The 20954-nt window shown below is 37.2% G+C and overlaps 3 protein-coding genes across 6 annotated transcripts; 2 read left to right on the forward strand and 1 right to left on the reverse strand.

The window, feature by feature from the left end:
• The first annotated feature begins 1451 nt into the window (after positions 1–1451).
• LOC113050659 (ras-related C3 botulinum toxin substrate 1-like) lies at positions 1452–12853 on the forward strand. Of its 4 annotated transcripts, none has more exons than XM_026213866.1 (7): positions 1452–1882; positions 3568–3639; positions 3847–3964; positions 4463–4525; positions 4673–4832; positions 4990–5129; positions 12835–12853. In XM_026213866.1, exons 1-6 carry the CDS (start codon positions 1848–1850, stop codon positions 5118–5120), a joined length of 579 nt encoding a protein of 192 aa, XP_026069651.1. In that variant the 5' UTR covers positions 1452–1847; the 3' UTR covers positions 5121–5129; positions 12835–12853. The 4 variants fall into 4 exon arrangements, with proteins under 4 accessions (XP_026069651.1, XP_026069649.1, XP_026069650.1 ...); XM_026213864.1 differs by lacking the exon at positions 12835–12853 and adding an exon at positions 11236–12347; XM_026213865.1 differs by lacking the exon at positions 12835–12853 and adding an exon at positions 5269–6606.
• On the reverse strand, positions 6759–8438 carry LOC113050660 (serine/threonine-protein kinase 19-like). The gene is given in 5 exon segments (XM_026213868.1): positions 6759–6988; positions 7079–7226; positions 7300–7397; positions 7464–7497; positions 7500–8438. Coding segments are annotated over 5 exon segments (477 nt in total). The 5' UTR covers positions 7669–8438; the 3' UTR covers positions 6759–6960.
• Positions 9039–20492, forward strand: LOC113050657 (epoxide hydrolase 4). Its single transcript, XM_026213862.1, has 7 exons — positions 9039–9798; positions 11236–11321; positions 12835–12992; positions 14819–14947; positions 16510–16613; positions 18094–18242; positions 19670–20492. Exons 1-7 carry the CDS (start codon positions 9367–9369, stop codon positions 19911–19913), a joined length of 1302 nt encoding a protein of 433 aa, XP_026069647.1. The 5' UTR covers positions 9039–9366; the 3' UTR covers positions 19914–20492.
• The last annotated feature ends 462 nt before the right edge of the window (positions 20493–20954 follow it).

Here is a 20954-nt window from a genome sequence, read left to right on the forward strand (position 1 = left end):
TTAATAAGTAGGGGAAATTCCCGACATTTAAAAAATAACCGTTTACATGCCCAGGGTTTTTGCATTGTAATAATGTACAGTGATGCTTCATATTTATAAACACTGGCTTGTTAGGTGATGTTTTCTCATTAAAATCATACAAATTCCTATTAATTCAATGGAACTTTTTTGCACAATAGGGATTACCAATATGGCGGCACGGCGACTTCACTTTAATGACGTCATGAACGCATGTGCTGGAGATATACTTCTAATTACAGGAGCGTCTTTACTGATGAGATGTGCATGATTGTTTCAGAAAGTGGCATGTATATATAATTAGCCTTATCATTCTACCTGAAGCAAAACTATGTAACGTTAGCCTAGTGTCGAACATACCCACTTAAAAAAGCATGTGGACACGTAACAACTTAGTTTTGTGTCAGAACTTTTACACTTTCATTCATAAATTCACCCCGTTTGTGTTTGCGAAACGATTGAATCGCAGAATCCAGTCAAAAATAGAACCTGTTGTATAAAGCAGAACGTCACGGAATTTGGCTATTTTTGAATGAATACATCTACATTAGGGCTGTAAAATGAATCAAATATCGATATGGACTAGTGTATAGGAATATTAAAGTTAAAAGATTCTACAATTGTTCTACGTGTCTCTGTGAATAAGTGCTCAATCTGTGCATTTTTGTCATTCAAATACACACGATGTTCGCAGTGTTTTCCCCCACGCCGACTCCGCCCTTGCCACACCCCCAGCTATGACTAGATGCCGACTGTATCTATAGTTTTATTGGTGTTACTGATGATAATATTTAACATATACCTTTAGATTTTAGAATAGGTATCAGGACTAAAATATTTTAAAATGCTATTAAAATAATAATAATCTTAATTTAATATAAATAATTTAAAAGCTTGTTAACCTTTTTCAACCATTTAGCATTTAACATTTTTAACGTTTCATTAAAACAACTGACCTTATTTCAACCATATTTCAATGTTGAAAGTTGGTCATGAGCTGGAAGTTTTTCAACCGTTCATCTTTAAACGTTGAATCAACGTTGTTTCAACGTTGAAACCACAACTGACCTTATTTTAACCATATTTCAACGTAGAAAGTTGATCATGTGCTGGAAGTTTTTCAACCATTCAGCTTTAAACGTTGAATCAACGTTGTTTCAACGTTGAAACCACAACTGACCTTTTTTCAACCATATTTCAACGTTGAAGGTCAGCCATGTGCCGGCTGTTGCTTCTTATTTATTAAACATGGGCAACTGATTGATAAACATTGATCAAAATTAAGATACAATTTATACAAAACGAAAATATTTTAAAAAGAGTTTTCTATAAAACAAAACTTAATGAAGTCGTCAAAAGCACGTTTTACCAAAAAAAGCGCTGTTGCTCCCCCATGCAATCTTCTTTGCCACCACTATCTCTACGTGCAGACTGAGCTCATGAGTCATCTTCATGCCAGTTATTCGGCCAATAAAGTGTAGGCCTATGTATTTCAAAAATGTGTCTAGTACTAGGACCCGACCGACCGCGACCTGAATATCATTAAAAATATTTTTTAATGACTCATAACCGCGGGTAACTGCGGGCGACTGCAGTCACCCGCTCATTTTGGATCAACCCGCGCATCACTGGTTGGAGTCGCTTCCTGTCCTGGGTGGTGGCTTTAAACTTTCTTACTCGACTTCATTCCTGTGTGCGGGAATGAGTGAAAGAAGAAAACAAGTTTATAAAGGCGTCACACTGTGCAGCTGAACAAGTATTAAACGGCGTCGTTTATTCGACTGATCTTGATATTCTTCGCGCGGAGGGAGAGTAAAACATCGAAAGTCATGCAGGCCATCAAGTGTGTGGTCGTCGGGGACGGGTGAGTCAATTTACTGTCTCTTCACGGTCTCTGATTCTGTACTCACATTCTCTCACTCTAAACATGTCAGCGCTGGTCGTGTTTAGACAGCATCTGGCAGTTTCTCGGAGTAACTTTTAAGTGCAGTGTTGTGATCCAATCAATGACTGTACCACAATATCATCACAGAGGACAGGCTCAACACACCCTTCGTCCATGTGTTGGTTTTCACATATCTTAGTTCTTTGTTTTGAAGTTGTTTAGCCAAGTTGATATTTGCACTTTTAAGGCTGATCTGAAACTCCTAAATATAAGTTTCTCATTGACTTGCCAAGTTTACACACAAACTGCCTTCAACCTGTAAGAAAATGAAATACTATATTGATTATCCGTGGTTGGCACTTGATTCATGTACATTACTGCATGTTTTTATTTATCTATTTGACATTTTATTTGCTGTTGTTATTAAGCAGTCTACCAAGAAAAAAGGTTCACAGATGTACCCACAGACCTCTTATTCTGTACCTGCTGATTGAAATCAAAACAGCTTTCAGCTGTGAGAGGAAGTGAACCGTACAAAATCATACGTCACATTCTGGAAATCTCAGCCCTACTAGTCTCATGAGAACTTGTTTTACTTATTCATTAGATTTCTATAGAAATCAGCATTGTAATCAAGATACACCCCTACATCAAACAAAGAATGTGAATGAATGATTGTTTCAGCGGATCTAGATAACCTCAAGCTTCAGTGCGTGTTCAGTGAGACCTGGCTGGACTGATCTGTACTTTAAAATGGACTCAATCCGTCTGGTGGTCCTCAAGCTTGTATAGCTCTTGCTGTTATGATGTAATATGTTGCGTTTATATGCTGTACTTGATCAGGCTCAAAAATTTGTATGTATATATATATATATATATATATATATATATATATATATATATATATATATATATATATAAAATAAAAAATAAAAAACTCAATATATTTTTTGAGCTGTCAGTCAATTAAACCTAGGGGTGGGCGATATCTCGATATTTAAAATATATCGAGATATTTTTTAAACACGATATGGATTTTGACATATCGTATATATCGATATATTGTTTATATTCTGATTCCGCCACTTTGCTTGTTTGCCTTCCCTGTGCTGTGCTCGCCCCCGCTCGCTCGCCCCCCGCCTCCTTGCTTTTGTCCCCTCTCACCTCGCGTGTAGAGAACTAGTCAAAAAAAAAAAGACATACTCCCATTACTGCACTTATTTTTTTTTCAAAATGCTGTCTCAACAGCACATTAATATGCAAATTATAGATAACATTGTGTTTAATGGGAAAACCAGTTTATGGAAATTTTACACACGTTACATAAAGTAAAATGGTATATCCGATCATTTTGTTATATCTTTTATAACATAGTTGAGAATCATCCTTATACAGAGTTTGGTATAAAAAAAAAATTTTTTTTCTTTAGAAGAACTAATTCCTGGTGTCCTCTAGAGACGACTAACAAATGAATAAAACATAAAAAAAAAAAAATTCTTATGTTCTAAACAATGTAATGACATAAAAATAAAAACCTAAATACAGAAAGCTTTTTTCTCCTGGTTCTCAGGAGGATATGAGAGCTTTTCTGACAGACCAGTTTTTCAGCAGTTTTTGCTTCCTGATACGATCTTGTTGTGATGTGTTTCTCTTCTTCATTCCAGAGCTGTGGGTAAAACATGCATGCTGATCAGCTACACAGCCAATGCTTTTCCTGGAGAATACATCCCCACAGTGTGAGTACCTCCACTTCATGTCCAGCACCATCATCTGGAAAAATCCAACATAGTGACATATTTAATCTGAGCTGTGCTTCGGCCGTTCAGAATCATGTATTCCAGAGAGTTCTGCAATTGTTTACAGTCAGCATGATTCCACATCCAGGTTTACCTGGTAATCACTGATTAACATTCAGAAGAATTGCATTGCCTTTCCATTGACAGATTTGATCATTACTCTGCAAACGTGATGGTGGACGGGAAACCAGTGAATCTGGGTCTGTGGGATACAGCAGGACAGGAGGATTATGACAGACTTCGGCCTCTGTCGTACCCTCAAACGGTAAGAAGCTAATGAAGAGTTCCGGTTTGGTGCCAATCTGTGTGTGTGTGTGTGTGTGTGTGTGTTTTTTTTTTAAAGTATTTATGGTATGCATGAATTTAAACAGACACAAAAATACCTTTGTATTTACACTGTCCCTTTCCATGAAAGTGAACATAAATCCAGCTTGTCCTCTTAATAAATTACATTCTCCGTTATCCTTCCATTCTGCTATCGTTTATTTGTAACTCAGCACTTATACTAGTAATGTATACAGCCACAAATGTATGGACTATGAACTAATAGTGACTCTGTAGTCGACAGGGTTCGCAGTATATCCATTAGTCATCCATTAATTTCCTCCTGTCTGTTTTTATAAACATAATCATATTTTCTCATACACATTGTCCATTTTTAATCAACAGCATTTCTTGTCAGTCTGAGACATTGCTGGCGATAAATAGTGGAAATGCACCTGTAAATCTCCATCGGTGCATCATGAGTGCTTTTGTCCCATAGGACGTGTTTCTCATCTGCTTCTCCCATGTGAATCCGGCCTCTTTTGAGAACGTTCGTGCCAAGGTAAGTGCTTTTATTCAAAATAGAAGGTAAAACCAAGCTAGCAAATACTATCAGAGGCTTTACTTCTTGAAATTATTAGTGCATGCAGGACTGACATTGCATTTCTCACCTGTTTTGATGATTTTGCAATGTGTTGTGTGTGTTCAGTGGTATCCAGAAGTGAGGTACCACTGTCCAAACACTCCAATCATCCTGGTAGGAACCAAGCTTGATCTGAGAGACGATAAGGACACGATTGAGAAACTGAAGGAGAAGAAGCTCACTCCCATCACCTCCCCTCAGGGCCTGGCCATGAACAAAGAGATCGGTAGGTGGAGTCCTGCACATTTAAAAACATGTCCATTCATTAATGACTGCATTACTGTGGCATAAAAACTCAGAAGCTTTCTGAATGGAGAGTCCGTGTTTTCTCATACATCATGCTTGTTATGTTGAAAGTGGTTGTACTCGTCTTTGTTTGACAGGATCTGTGAAGTATCTGGAGTGCTCAGCGCTCACACAGCGTGGTCTTAAGACGGTGTTTGACGAGGCCATCCAAGCCGTGCTCTGCCCTGTTCATGTCAATAAGAACAGGAGGAAGTGCCTGCTGCTCTAGAGCTCTGAGGTAAGATTGCTGTGATCCAAAGTGTATTTTTAAAGGAAATGAGAATGTCTTCCATTGTATTTACCAGCACAACTTTATACCTTCACAAAACTTTTATCAACAGACTTCGTAAAACTCTATCCCCTACCCACCCCCTTAGGCAGACACGTACCATTGGATGACCTGCGGCCTTTGACTAATGGGATATTAACTTTTAGATGGTTAGCAATGTCATGAAGTTGGTTCCTTCCATTGAAAACCCGTAAGGTTTGTTTACAGTCTTTGTCTGACAGAAATGAAGATCCTGCCAAATAGCATTTACATTAAGATACTGTGTCCACAACATTTGTTGCTTTTTACCCCCTAAAGGGCTTCAACCATTTGGCAAACCAGAGCTAACTGTTGGCTACTGTGAAGCAAATGCAATGTCTAGTGGTTTAACCCATTTTGTTTAAAGCGATAAAGTTAAGTCCGCTTACCTCACACCTGTTTCTGAAACATGAGGTTCTCATAATGGAAGGATGAGGTGTCTGAACAGATTTATATTCTTGCGTGCACACTATTTGCCATTTGTTTCGGGGAGGTTATATATATATATGTAATTTAAGGCCACACTTAATAATACACAAAAACATGTCCTAGCCACATGTCACTCCTAAATTGTACTTAAAATAAATATTTTACATTTTAAGTATTTTCTTTATGAATTTTACTGTAATATTTGATTATAATGAGAACTTTGATTGAAAAAATGGGCTTAATTGTAATTGAATGTCATAATATACTGTATCATAATGCATGATCCTAAAAATAGGCTTTATTTTTGTGTAATCAAAGTATAATTTCCATCTTTGTTTTGAGGTGAAACATGGCCAGGAAATGTTTTGTTGGTTTCAGAATGGGCTGAACTAGTTTTAGCCCCCAAATATCAGCATTCAATAATGGCTTCTTAAAATATCCAAAGAATCACATGGGACAATTAGTGTCAATCTTAATTTAGCGGTATATGAACGATGCTTTTTGGCATTTATAGTAAAAACAGCCATATCTATATTTTTGGTTAAGAGACTTTTAGAAACTTTCTTCTTTTTGACACTTTTTATATTTGCTCATGTTACAAAAAGAAAGACTACTGTCAAAGGGTACACTACAGGAATTGGTTCATGTGAAGTTAGTTTTCTCTTGATGCGGTTTATTCCACTTACATTTGACTTCTTTCTGTACTAATAACATGTAACTGTCAAATGTGTTAATATTCTGAAACCGATTGCTTGTCTTGTTGATTGAACAGCACATCATGTATAAGGTATTCTGACTTTTAACACTTTTACATACACACTTGAACTATCCTGAGGCACAGATACAGAATGTGCATCATTTTTTATCACCCTATCGAGCGATTTCTATCTGCAGAATTATAGCCAGATTTTAACCCTGTTTTTAGGGGTATTGATTATGTCACTTGTTTTACAGAACCATAAATTCAGATAAAACCCTACAAAGTTGTGTGTTGTTTCAATTGGAAACCTTGTGTAGTTCAGATCTTGGCCTTCAGCAGTTGGTGCAGGACTTTTGAAGGGCTGTGGTAATATGAACTCCGTTCTAGACACAATTGTCTTAAGCTGTAAATAAGAACACATCTCAAAACCTTAACTAGTGGCGATCCTGAGTGGTGCCAACAAAGATGGTGAGAAAACATCCATTTGACACTGAGACGTTTGGCAAAATTTTATTATATATTCTGTGCACAGTTGATTCTGCTGTTTGTAACCAAAATAATATGGCAATGAATACATTACAAAGTTCACTTCAAGTCAAGAGAGTTGAGCTCTTAGTTTCCGTCCACGTATTGTTATAATGTCCCTGATGTTGTCTGCATGCTACAAATGGACAAAAACATCACATTTTAGACATCAGACCTTGTCCTTGCTATTATAACTCAACTGTATTCAGTGATTCAGCAGTCTTACCACTCTACTAACTCCGCTCCCATTATATCATGAACGTGATACTTCATCTGGAATTGGACCTGTGAAGTTGTGCGGCGTCCCTCCAATTCAGTCCTGAGGATTTCACTGTATCTGGATTTCTTAACCATGCCGAGAACAGCTTTGCGTCCTGTTAGGAAAAAAGATATTCAACAGCAGGAAGTGGAAATGCACTGCATGTGTGTCTCTTGTTAAACCCCTACCCTTAATGAAGTATCTAATGAATTTGCCAGAGTTGGGGATTGAAAGCCACCAGCTGCCCGCATCCTTCGCAGTGAGGACGCCTGATTTCACCAGCTGCCTGCAAGGCCAAAATAAGTACAAGAGACAACCAAGAACATAGGAATATTTGTGTCCTCGTCCTTACGCTATCTCTCGGTCTGTGAAGAGGAACTCGTTAAGATTTTTTCCTTGTTGAAACTCAAATCGGAGCAGCCGGGTATTCGTTTGGCCAGAAATCTCTCTACAGTTCCCAATGTTTCCCTGCCAGCTTCCCCCTGCAGGACTTTTGTTCTGTAATCTTCAGCAAACTCCAAAGTGAAGGCCTCAGAGTCAAACCCCAGCTGGAACATCAACAGCTCGCCTGCTCATTCTCATTCTGATGAGGAAAAGAGAAGACCAGAGCTTCTGAATGCGTTAAGGTTATTATAAAGTAATCTACACACAAACATACATACAGGCAATGCAATCTGATCTTACCACCTGCTTGTTCACTAAGGTTTTGTCATTGTGTAAACTGTACAGCTGATGTTTTGAGACCAATGGTGGAAGACTGTCATTGAAGAGCTTTCGTGAAAACAGTGTCATGAGATACTGCAAGCTTGACCTGACATCAGCTGCTCCATCTGCTGAATAAACACCGTATAGCATGCTTATAGAAACAGATTTAAGCAGTTACATGCTGTATAATGTTGTATTTTAAGCCTATAGTAACATGAGTATAGCAAGATATTTACATGCTTATATCCACTAAAATGATCATTATTGACATACACACTCATATGGCTGAAGACCTGAGGTTAAATTCAGATTTCAGAAACAATATTGGCGGAGTGATACAGTGTAACGTTAGTTGGTTTTGCGATGTGGCACTTACCTCCAGGCTGTGTAAGGGCTATTTGACCAAGAAGGAGAGTGATGGGGTGATGATGACCTGGCCTCCACAGTCATCGGACCTGAACCCAATCGAGATGGTTTGGGGTGAGCTCGACCGCAGAGAGAAGGCAAAAGGGCCAACAAGTGCTAAGCATCTCTCGGGGAACTCCTTCAAGACTGTTGGAAGACCATTCCAGGTGACTACCTCTTGAAGCTCATCAAGAGAATGCCAAGAGTGTGCTAAGTAGTAATCAAAGCAAAAGGTGGCTACTTTGAAGAACCTACAATATGACATATTTTCAGTTGTTTCACACTTTTTTGTTATGTATATAATTCCACATGTGTTAATTCATAGTTTTAATGCCTTCAGTGTGAATCTACAATTTTCATAGTCATGAAAATAAAGAAAACTCTTTGAATGAGAAGGTGTGTCCAAACTTTTGGTCTGTACTGTGTGTGTGTGTGTATCTATATTACATTTATTAATTTAGCAGGCGCTTTTATCCAAAGCGACTTACAAATGAGGACAGTGGAAGCAATCAAAAACAACAAAAAGAGCAATGATACATAAGTGCTATAACAAGTCTCAGTTAGCTTAACACAGTACACGAAGCATGGGCTTTTAAATAATATAATAAATAAAAAGAAAACGGATAGAATAATAGAATACAAAAAGATTACAAAGGTAGATTTTTTAATAGAATAGAATTAGAATAGTGAGTGCTAAAGTTAGAGATGGATAAAATAAAGATGGAAGATATATATATATATATATATATATATATATATATATATATATATATATTATGTTTCAAAACTGATTTAATAAATCTCTACATTATAAATATTAAACGTGCTCTAGGCGTATCTTAGTCTCACTGGTCTCGGGAAATCATTATTTTAATGCACCATGAGGCACAGCATATATTAATTGTTGTATGAAAGGAAAAATATCAGAAGACATCTGTACCTCATCTACACTGTGAGCTAGATAAACCCCCGATCTCTCCAGTCATCGACGCAGCTTTTGCTCGTTCTTACTGGCAGCGTTCGCGAGACTCCAGAACTCTGCGCGTGGACAGTCTGTGAGCTCGCGCTTCACTGCGATCTGGGCCCAGACAGCAGCGTTGACTATAATATGAACCTTCTAGTTTTGTCAGTGTAGATGGGGTGTAATGGTTCAGTCTGAGGTGCGAACGCCTTGGGGATTGAGCATCTCTTCTGTCACACGTAAGCGTGACTCCGTGCTGTCTTCACAGGATCCTCCCCGGTCAGGAGGCGCGTCGTTTTTGAAACGCAGGCAGTTGAGTAAACAAATCAATAGAAGCCGTGATCAACAAGCGGATTCCCGCGGTAATGTGAAGATGGCGAGACTGCTTGATAACTTGCTGCTTTTGTCATTCGGGCTGACGCTGAAGATCAGAGTTATGGGATACTGGTCTCTCGTCTATGGATATTGCGCGCTATGCACGGGCGTAGCGCTGCTCAGACTTGGTTGGAATATCATCCTACGACCGTCAACAACCTTTCAGTGGACGGTTCGTGAGACACCCCCAGCGTGCCTGAATGACACGTCCTTAGGAACCCACTGTTATGTTAGAATCAAGGTAAGAGAGCGGTATAAGTTAAATGGATGGTTGACAGTAGCCTATATGAAAGCATGTACTTAAATAGCCTAAATTTCCTCTTCGTGTTTTTATTTTTTATTTTTTTATTTGTCTTTAAAATATTCACTTTGTTGACGTACAGTAAGAGTACAGAACTATAAGCATGCATTCGGGTAGCTCACATAATTTCATTTTGGAAAAGAAATGACAAATATTAGTGTATTGAGATTACATTTCAGGTTTGGTATCTTACCATACCTGGGCACATTTTGAGATATTGTTGAGAAAATGCATTAAATCACTAAGATGTTTGACTAAAAGCAGAAGATCAAGCAAAAGTCTCTATTTATTCCCCTTCATGGTGTCTAGAAATATTAAATGGATAGTTGGTTCGCATTAATGGACATTAATGAAATGTATCTCATTCTTGTGTTCTTCCAAAACTGTATGACTGACTTTCTTCCTTAAAATGTAAAACATTTACATTTACATTTATGCTTCTGGCTGATGTTTTTATCCAAAAGTGATTTACATTGCATTCCAGGTACACATTTTACATTTCACCAGTTCTTGCTTCCCCTGGGAATTGAACCCATGACCTTGGTAGTGCCATGCTCTACTGTTTAAACTCCGGGAAAGCTCTAAAGAAAATGCCAGTTTTTCATGGAAGTCAACTGTAACTAAAACACAATTCTTTAAAATACCTTCTTTAGTGTTCTGCCCAAAAAAGAATGCCATACAGGTTTGAAACAACACAAGGTTATGATATTAAAATTTTCATGCTTGGGTGAGCTATGTTTTATCTTAAGGGAACTATTCCTTTAAAGAGGTCTCATTTGTGATTTTTCTTTCCCATGTGTTTGCTCCCGGAAGAATACAGTTTCCATCACTGATCATCAACTGAGCAATGTTCTGCAGCAGTGAGCAGAGTGATCAGTTTCCAGCAAAATCATAGTAATTGCTTAGACTTTGCTGTCCACTCAAGTGGTGCTGAAATCAGTTCCTCAGGCAGTCTCAGGATAACTGTTATGTGTATGTACCTACAGAGTTTTGAACATAACGTTCAAACATTAGGTACTCTGAATCTGTGCTTTTTCTTAAAACGTAGCATCCTTTGAAGTCTTAGACTTGAAAACAATCACTTTAAGTTTTGCTCCTAAGTATGTAATTCTTTCGTAAAATGTTGTCATTTAAGAGGGTATGAATTTTTCCATAAATGTCAATTGAAGGTATTGCTTTAATATTAGCTGAAGCCTGTGGACACGACACCCTCTTTCTGATGAATTGTATAACTCTGTCAAGCAGAGAGTAATGTGAGAATGGATTTTACACCAGGATGGACAGGCCCTTGTGATTGAACAGACCAGACTGCTTTTTATCATTTCCTCCGTTTATGGTGAAGAATAACTGCCTCTGGTCTCTCTGTATGGCTTTTAGGAGTCTGGACTTAGATTTCACTACGTTGCTGCCGGGGTACGAGGAAAGCCACTTATGCTGTTTCTGCATGGATTCCCTGAGTTTTGGTGGGACTCAAACACTCTCTCCCTCACACACACACACACACACACACACACACACACACACGCTCACAAGGGAAACTCTTCTCTACTGGGATGCTGCCAGGCACAGATCGGAAATATGTTGTTGTTGAATCAGTCCACATTATACACATGGAGTCATAGATAATATCTGACACTCAAACCTTTTTCAAAATGATTATGAAATGTAAATCGGGTGGTATTATGCATAGTACTTTTCTGAAATGTAATATGGAGTGTCGTGACTTGGGACCATGAAGCTGTCTTTTCAGTGACTAGAGAACTGCGATCAAGACAGGACTGTGCCTAATTATTGTGGCATGGCTCCTTACTGCTTCACTGGCCAATCTACTGCTCCAGAATCAGTGAGGAGCTTTTGGGCGAGTAGAGGAGACCTGGAGGACGCCCTACTCTTTTGTCTTCTGCTCCACTTTAGTTCAGTGCATTCAAAAAGTGCAAGTCAAAGATTTCAATAGAGAAATGTGGAGGTTAGAATAAGGTTTGTGTGTGTGCTAATTTAACACACATCTATATTCTAACATATTGAGTTTGGGTCCTGAGAGCCTCTGCTGCACTGACTCATCAGAACCATATATGCTTCTTCCTTCTGCTTTTCCTCAACGTTATTCCTCTCCATCTTTCTTCTCATTCTTTAAAGACACAACATCACGAGTTAGGGAGAGCTACTACTGTGGCAGGGTTTGGTAATAAAATTCAACAGAAGATTACATGCCAAACTAGTTTCAGGGTCCTTTCAATCCATAAAATGGACTTTGCCTTTTAATTTAAAGCGCTAACCAGTATTTCAGACTTTTGCCAAAATATTTTTCAGTTCAAATAATTCTGATTTGTATGATTACTGTAGATAAAAAAAAATAAAATAAAAAAAATCATCCGTTCCCACATCTAAATTTGGTCAGTCCAATGAATTCTCACCTTCCACAAGGTCTTTTGGGCTTAACTTGTGGGACCCCCTAAAATATAAAGCTAGCTATAATTATATTAATTTTTATGGGAATATATATATATATATATATATATATATATATATATATATATATATATATATATATATATATATATATATATATATATATATATAGGATAAATAGGTAGTTCAAAAGAACAGCATTTATTTGAATTAGAGTTGTTTTGTAAAGTTATAAATGTCTTTCCTATCAATTTTGCTCCATTTAGTGCATCCTTGCTCAATTAAAAATTATTATTGACCCCAAAATGTTTGAATGGTAGTATATAAAACTGAAAAGAAATATGAAACTATGACTGTTAATTCAATAAAATAATTGTGATTAATTAATTCATTCATTCATTCTATTTACTTTTCCATGGAGTCAGCTCTATACTATCTTAAGAATAAAAGGAAATAACAATGTAGAACAGAGAGAGTTGATCTAAATTTGTTTTCTAAAAATGTACTGTGTAACCTGTAGAGTTTTATACTAAATATTTCTCAAAGATCTCCCCCTTGTTTTGCCAGGTTCTCCTGGCGTCACCAGCTGAGGGAATTTAAGAGCGAGTTCCGTGTTGTTGCGGTGGATATGCGAGGCTACGGAGAATCTGACCTGCCGTCCTCCACTGAGAGCTACCGACTGGACTACCTTGTCACTGACATCAAGGACATTGTGGAATATCTGGGTAAGAACAAACTGCCTCCATTATCTCAGGCCTATTTCCATTTCACATTCCAGCCTGTCTAGAGGTTTTGATAAGGCTATCGTAGTGGTGAATGCTAATGGAGCTCTCTTCCCAATAGTCTGTAATGTGAAGGTGACCCATTCACAGAAGCCCTTGGCATTTTAGATTTGCATTGTTAGTTTCGGCTGCTTAAAATGAAGTCTAATCGACTGCTTCTAGATTTCAAATCACTAGTTGAGCTACATTACAGTACGACTCAAGGACAAGTGTAGATGAACACTATATATCATGTCATAGTTGAACTCATCTGTTTGCTTGCACAGTGTGGCATGTGTGTAAGCGTCTGACATTGGAATCACTCTATTGCAATTCTTCTGGAGTCAGTCTTTGATATGACACTAAATGAACTCCAGCATGATATTATTGATGAAGAAAAAGACTTGCACACGAGCCACAGTGTAGTTATTGTACAGTAAAAGACAAGGTTCAATGTAATATCATCGTTTTCCATTTTATGTGGTTGAATATAATGAATATTTGGACATTAATTAATTATAAATTATTAATAAGATTGGAAAATGACGCAAGCCAAACTGAATCCCATATTGTCCAAATGAGCACCACAGCACAATGTGTCTTACCAAGGCCACAGTTCCATTTTAAAACTGAATGTTGAATGTAAATAAAAATTTTGACATTTAAATTGAAAATACTGGAGCTCTGCCCCCAGTAAAACATAAAAGAGATTTATGTTTTAATAATTTGTTCCTGTGTTTTAGGTAAATATTGACAATGTTGTACGAATCATTTGCTCATTTCAATTTAGTTAAATTAAAATAATAATAATAAAAAAAAAAAACATTTAAATGAATGAACATATTCATAAAAGTGGCCACGGATTGATAAGTGAAAAATTACTTTTTTTGTTTTCATGTCGTGTAGGGCTATCAAATTAAAGATCAAATGCTATGGTGCTCATTAGGAAAATATGAGTTTTAGTGATGCGCAGGTCGTCTCGTCTGCACATTTTGTACGTTTCTCTTATTGCTTCAGACGTTTATTCGATTCAAACATAAGCGCCCTGCGAAGTGGACATCACAGGATATTTCGCCATGATTCCAGTTCGAAGCGCACGTATATATTCCATTCAAAGTGCATTGAAGTGTGGGAGACGTGAATTTAAATTGTATTGATTTACAGAGGTATATGATGTCACACTTGTCTGTGTGTGCAGACGGACTTTGAATGAATAAATGTTCCAAAGTGAAGTAAACTTCAACAGATTTCCCCTGCTCAGGGAGTAGGGAGCAGTAAACACTGTGTAGAGACCATGTCAATCGGAACACAGTTCATGCACGGAGCTCACTTCTAATGAGCTGATTATCTGAATCAGGTGTGTTAACAAAGAGAGACACACAATATGTGCAGAGCAGTGGGGCGCGTGGACTAGAATTGCGATATTTCAAATATATATTTCAAATATATATTTTCATATTTTTTTCAGTTCTTTGATAAGGTTACAATATGAAGGCCTACGTAGCAACGTAACTTGATATCCCCGATGCGCGGCTCATCTCATAACCCGCGGACCCCGGACTGAGGCGGTTTAAATAATTTCATAAAAACTTGACCCACGGGTTGGAAAAAAACTTGACCCGTGCATCACTAGTTGAGTTTGGCTTGTGTCATTTTCTAAACCTAACCCCTGTTTCTGCTATACTTTCCTGTGTAGTCTCTCACCTTCCCTGTTAATTATAAGGTATAAAATTCACAACGACACAACACACACAAACATGTCAGCTTCCTCCTTCTGATCCTCTCCTCAGGATACAACAGATGCTTTCTCGTGGGGCATGACTGGGGTGGCATCATCGCATGGCTCTGTGCAATTCACTACCCTGAAATGGTGACAAAACTCATAGTGCTGAACAGCCCTCACCCCTGTGTGTTCACTGGTAAGTGCCCTATACATCTGACAAACAGTGGCATAGTGGACGGGCCCGCAGGGCACGCACTGCGGGGGGGCCCCCGCGTTGTGGGGGGCCCCCCAAAAATGTACTCGAATAAATAAAGCATTTTTATAACGTGAACGTATAGGACTTTTTAGTTTTTTTTTACGCCTGCATTGAAACAGATGTTTCCCAGCTCAAACAACGTTTCAAAGGCTTGAATACAATAGCGAAACAATTCCGCTTTTTATGTCCAAGTGAACTCATACATGCAACTGATGATGAGTTGTGTGCTTGTGCCGAAACATTTGCAGTGACTTACAACGATGATATTTCCTCCGAATTTCCATCACAGTTGCTTTCGTTTCGAAGTGCCCTACGTTCTGAGATAAAACAACTTGAAATGGGTTCAATTAAAGATCTGGCAGAGCTGCTGATTCTGAAGCATACATCTATTCTTCCAAGTGTCACGGATGTGGCTACAGCTCTGAAGCTTTTTTTAACCGTACCCGTCACAGTGGCAAGTGGCAAGAGATCTTTTTCTAAAATAAAACTAATAAAAACCTGCATGAGAAGCACAATGAGCCAGGACAGACTTTCTGAACTTGCGATACTCAGCATTGAAAGCCAGCATGCGCGTCAGATGGACATAACAGACATTGTCAAGGACTTTGCGCAAAAAAATGCTAGGAGAAAGGGGTGCTTTGGAGGATTTTAAAGGTAATATATATTACCTTTATTGAATGTTAAACGTCATGAATCTTTGTTGTATACTGCTGATAGAAAAAATATTTTGACGCCATGTGCTCCCTTTTTAACAAGTTAATGTAAGTGCTGCTTTATTGTTGGTGTTTCTTTTATTCTATTTTTTTTGTGAAAAGTTCTTAATAAATAAATACGAAATAATTACATACTATTAAATTCCACAGTACTAATTCACAATTTTGAATGAAAAAGTCAATCCCCCATCTAATTATGCGGTGAGGCGCCCCACCTCCACTCTTGCGTGTGGGCCAACGCAGTTTGAGCTACGCCACTGCTTACAAACAGACTTCCTGTTCTATCATGCCTGCCCCAGAGGCTCTGTTTTGGTTTTAGGGCTCATTAGTATGATCTGCATCATTCACAATGAAATATTGTGGTTAACCCAGGGAATCATGGGACTTTGCTCTCCATCTGTCTCGCACACTTCAGCCTGGAGGAGGAGGTATTTACAGACAGGCTTTCTGGCAGAAACACAGGACCCTCTCATAATGACACTCAGTACCTGCTGACAGTGACACATACACGACTACACCTTTTGATTTTCTTGTTCTTTTGAAATGCATCTCTGCATAATGGGGTGTCTTCAGTTTTAACTCTCTGTTGCATGTTATGACGCATGATTTGATTCCATTTACTTACATAACATGGATCTCATTACTGAAATCAAAAAGGTATGTTGCCCAGAGACAACACTGTGAAAACCAATTAATCAAAGACTGATAATAAAACTAGCTGCAACATGATAGAATGGAATAAACTGTCTCCTAGCTGTTCATTTTTTTTTCTCTCTCTTCTCTGTCCAGATTATGCCCTTCATCACCCCAGTCAGATGCTCAAGTCATGTTACTACTTTTTTTTCCAGTTGTCATATTTCCCTGAGCTAATGCTCTCCATCAATGATTTTAAGGTGAGTTTAACATTTAATATTTTTATTTTGTATGCAATACATTGGTCAAAAGTGACAGTAAAGGCTTTTACATTGTTACAAAAAATATGTTATAAATACATTCTGTTCTTATTTGTCAAACAGTCCTAAAAAAAAACGCATCTCGGTTTCCACAAATATGAAATATTAAGCAGTACATGTGAATTCTTAATGCTAAAAAAATATTTCTTGAGTGCCAAATCAGCGTATTAGAATGATTTGAAATTGCATTTTAAAATATATTAAAAAAGAAAAGAGTCCGGTAACACTTTAGAATAAAGTTCCATTAGTTAATTAACATGAACAAACAATGAACAATACATTTATTACTGTTTTTATTCATCTTTGTTAATGTTAGTTAATGAAAATAAAGTTATTCAGTGTTAGTTCATGCTTATTCACAGTTGTTAACAAGCAAAAATTTTGATTTTGAATAATGTATTAATAAATGTTGAAATTAACATTAATATTAATAAATGCTGTAGAAGGATTATAAGTTCATGTTAAGTAAAGAAGTTAGCTAACATTAACTAATGGAACCTTATTCCAAAGTGTTACCAAGAGTTCTTTTAAATTGTAATAATATTTTACAATATTACTGTTTTTGCAGTATTTTCGATCAAATAATTGCAGCTTGGTGGACATAAGAGAAATCTCACTGTCAGTGTATGTAATGAATTAATGACATGAATGTACATTTGTATAAAGTGTGAAATACTAAATGACTAGAGTGTGGATTGATAACATCGTCCTCTCTTGTTTTAATTACCCATCATTTTTCATAACTGACCAGCGTTTGGGTCCAGCATGCAAATTTGTTTGTGTGAGAAATGTGAATACAGAGTGAATCAGTAGGCCAAGCGTATCCGTCTGTCTTCAGCACACATAGCTGAGTCATTATGAATCAACTCTGGATAGACACTAGCTTTAGTGTTTGATTATTTTATGCATATTATGCGTTGTAATTTTACAGAGCCTATAGGAAGTGCTGTTGTCGAAATACAGCATATTTAAATTATTCAGTGTGAAGTAGTCTAGTATCATTTAAATCAAGAACATTATGATCTATGAAATTCATTCATTCATTCAAAATTTTATTATTTTGCATAGCATCTATGAAACTGATGTTTTTCTTTTTAGTTCTATTTTGATGGAACCAGATGGAATAGTGGAACCCACTTTATATTAGGTGTCTTTAACTGCTATGTATTAATATTTCAATTAATCGATTGATTGATGCAATGCACTTATTGTGTACAGTACATGTTTCACATATTTAAAATACCTGCATATAATTACATCTGTCATATTCAGTTAAATCTTGATTATATTGTATATTGTACATACCAATTAATACATTTATTTATTTAGACATAATTAAACAGTGGTTAAAGACACCTTATATATATTAGGACCGATTTCTTCAAACTGGTTCTCATTGTGTGCTAATGTGGATTTACAGGCACTGAAGAGTCTGTTCACCAGCCGCAGCACAGGCATCAGTTGTAAGGGCCGCTGGTTCACCACAGAAGACATCGAAGCATACCTGCATGCTCTCTCACAGCCAGGGGCCCTCACTGGGGCCCTCAACTACTTCAGAAATATCTTCAGGTGCGTCTTATTTCAAATCCTACCACTTTGCATATTTCTGATACTGCTTAGCCACTTTTACAGAAAATATCGCCCTCTAGTGTCTCAAATGGATATTTGTTTATTTAATATTAAATATTACGCAATATTTGAGTTTTGAGAAGGAGCTGATGGTTTTAAATTCAGCTATCGCAGCAGTAATGCTTACAACAGATTTGCTTTATTGTTTCAAAATGTTCGAAATGTTACTGACATAACATCAAAGAAATGTATAAGATCATAATACAGAATGAGAGCTAATTTCAAAAGTGCATGTGTTCCTGTCAAGAACTGATTTCATCTGTGCATGAACAGTCGTTTACTCGCTGCCTGTACTGTAATGGTATTACACGATAAACATCTACTTCTGGGTGTCTTTGAGAGTACTAAACACTCAAAATGGGTGTTTCAGTTCATTTTTCATATATACACCGAACAATTGTGGACAGCCTGGTGTAAAACATTTACTTTACTTTGCTTGCGGAGTGCATGTGTTAGGAGCATGTGAGACTGTGTGCATGACTGAGCCCTCCATCTGCTCCTGGAGCACACTTTGATTATGTCTCAGGACAGAGCTGCACTTACTGTGTCTGTGTGTGTGTGCGTGTGCGAGTGAGTGTGTAGGTGTGTGTGTGTAGGAGGGAGCGCTGACATAACATTTCCTACAAAAACTAGGAACACATAAGAATATCCATATCAGAACTGAGGAGAGGAACCTTTCCGAACCTTTCAACACATCCTAACCTCTGTTTAACAAATTAGTATATCCATTTTGGGGTTTTTAGGGCTGTCAGATAAACACATTATAGGGAGCGTTAGAGGTAGAAAAAAAGATTAAACAGAAACAGCCTACAAAAAAAAAATGATCTGAACTGAAAATGTTTGAAAGAAATACTGTAGGAAAAAAGGTACACCTAATGTAAAGTCAGTATTTTCCAGATAATATGTTGCTTTGGCTTGAGTGAAGTAATAATGTAAAAGCTAATTATTTAATTGTGCATTATATTTTTTCCACAGTATGAATGGGGTTTGTATATATAGCTTCCTTTATATTTTAGGAAGGGTGTCTCTTGCTAGGGGATCATTATATTTGTTTGTCATTGGCTTCAAAAATGTTGCAAACCCCAGCTGTAGACTGTTCTTGAAGTTTTTAAATTGCAAAAGCCATATTTTCCAGAAGGTACAAACCAATATTGGATTAAGTAATTGCCAGACATTTTTACTCTTTGTCATTTTTGGGGACCGTTAATAAAATCTTTAATCTTCTTCTTTTAATAGTGAAGGATGAATTTTCTGTATTTCAATGGATTTCTGTGTTTTCCAACTGATATGAATCATGCAGTGGCCTTAAACATCGGCTCCAAAAATAACACTCGACATACAATATTTGTATGATTTGTTATCTGCAGTGTCCTCCCGTTGAGTCAGAGCCAGGTGAAGTCTCCTGTATTGCTGCTGTGGGGAGAGAGAGACGCCTTCCTGGAGCAGGACATGGCCGAGGCCTGCCGTCTGTACATCAGTAACCATTTCCGCCTCAACATCATCTCTGGAGCCAGTCACTGGCTACAGCAAGACCAGCCCGACATCGTCAACACACTCATATGGACTTTCATTAAGGAAGGAGAAGGCCATAAAAACTACAGGAATTTATAATGGGGTCCTTCTCCCTCTGAGCTTTGCCTGAAGAGGTGTCCAGGGAAATGCCTGTAAAAACAAACCAATCTAATGATTAATGCAATCATTGTTTCAAATTTGATCATGTAAGATAAAGAAACATATCAAACTTCAGTGAAGCGGACAAAGAACAAAAGCACATTGTAATTGGAGGAGTTGTTTAGAGAGTAGTATGTTTAATCTATTTTTATCAAGTTTGCACATGAGATTGGCCTTAAGGTTTCTTGGTGACAGTGTTTGAAAGTGTGTTGCAAAATATTTGTGGGTAAGCTGTATTGTGCGGTGCCTTTTGACATACCATTCTGCAGGATAAAATATGTGCCATGTGTTTTTGAGACCGAGCTGTGGGCTTGTCAGCCGTTTGTATCAGTGGATTTTCTACTCACTGCACTCTCTGTATCACTGTCTTATGGAGTCCTAGACAAACACACATCTCTATTAGGTAATGTTGTCTTATTGGAAGATATTCTTTTTTTGTATCTTTGACAATACTTGACTTAAGCAATTGAGAATGTCAATATTTTGATCTTCCTGTATAATAAAACAAAGTGATGTTTCGATATTGTACACTTTTTTGGATCTCTTCCTAAACACTGCATCTATGACATTGGAACCAGCTCTGTGCCATTTTGATTTTCTAAGCAAATAAAAAATAGAGAAAACTGACTTGAACTCATAATTTGCTCTCTCCCTTACTCTCTAATTGATGCTCACTCTGTTCATATACCAGAAGGATCTGCAAAGTTAGTATAAAGTAAAAAAAATCTTTTTATTAACAATAATTATTGATAATGTGTTTAATAAGGTGCTTGCGAATTATATGATATGTTGAAAACATTTTAAGTCCCAAAAAACATGAAATTTTATCATTGCCATTAAGATTTATTAACATTTAATTAATTTAAACATAAAGTGTTCAATTCATGTAAATGTTTGAAAAAAACTTTTAAAACTCATTCCGTAATTTATTTACTGGTTAAACAATAAAATAAAAATTTGTTTTGTTAAAATTAGTCAACT

This window comes from Carassius auratus, chromosome 31 (genome assembly GCF_003368295.1).
Source record: "Carassius auratus strain Wakin chromosome 31, ASM336829v1, whole genome shotgun sequence".
Taxonomy (NCBI): domain Eukaryota; kingdom Metazoa; phylum Chordata; class Actinopteri; order Cypriniformes; family Cyprinidae; genus Carassius; species Carassius auratus.

Excerpts from the sequence above, each read along its gene's own strand:
- LOC113050659 (XM_026213866.1), top strand. The coding sequence starts at position 1,848 with ATGCAGGCCATCAAGTGTGTGGTCGTCGGGGACGG. Across the intron at positions 3,640-3,846 it reads GGAGAATACATCCCCACAGT|ATTTGATCATTACTCTGCAA; the intron begins GTGAGTACCTCC and ends TTCCATTGACAG. Across the intron at positions 3,965-4,462 it reads CTCTGTCGTACCCTCAAACG|GACGTGTTTCTCATCTGCTT; the intron begins GTAAGAAGCTAA and ends TTTGTCCCATAG.
- LOC113050657 (XM_026213862.1), top strand. The coding sequence starts at position 9,367 with ATGGTTCAGTCTGAGGTGCGAACGCCTTGGGGATTGAGCATCTCTTCT. Across the intron at positions 9,799-11,235 it reads ACTGTTATGTTAGAATCAAG|GAGTCTGGACTTAGATTTCA; the intron begins GTAAGAGAGCGG and ends TATGGCTTTTAG. Across the intron at positions 14,948-16,509 it reads TCACCCCTGTGTGTTCACTG|ATTATGCCCTTCATCACCCC; the intron begins GTAAGTGCCCTA and ends TTCTCTGTCCAG.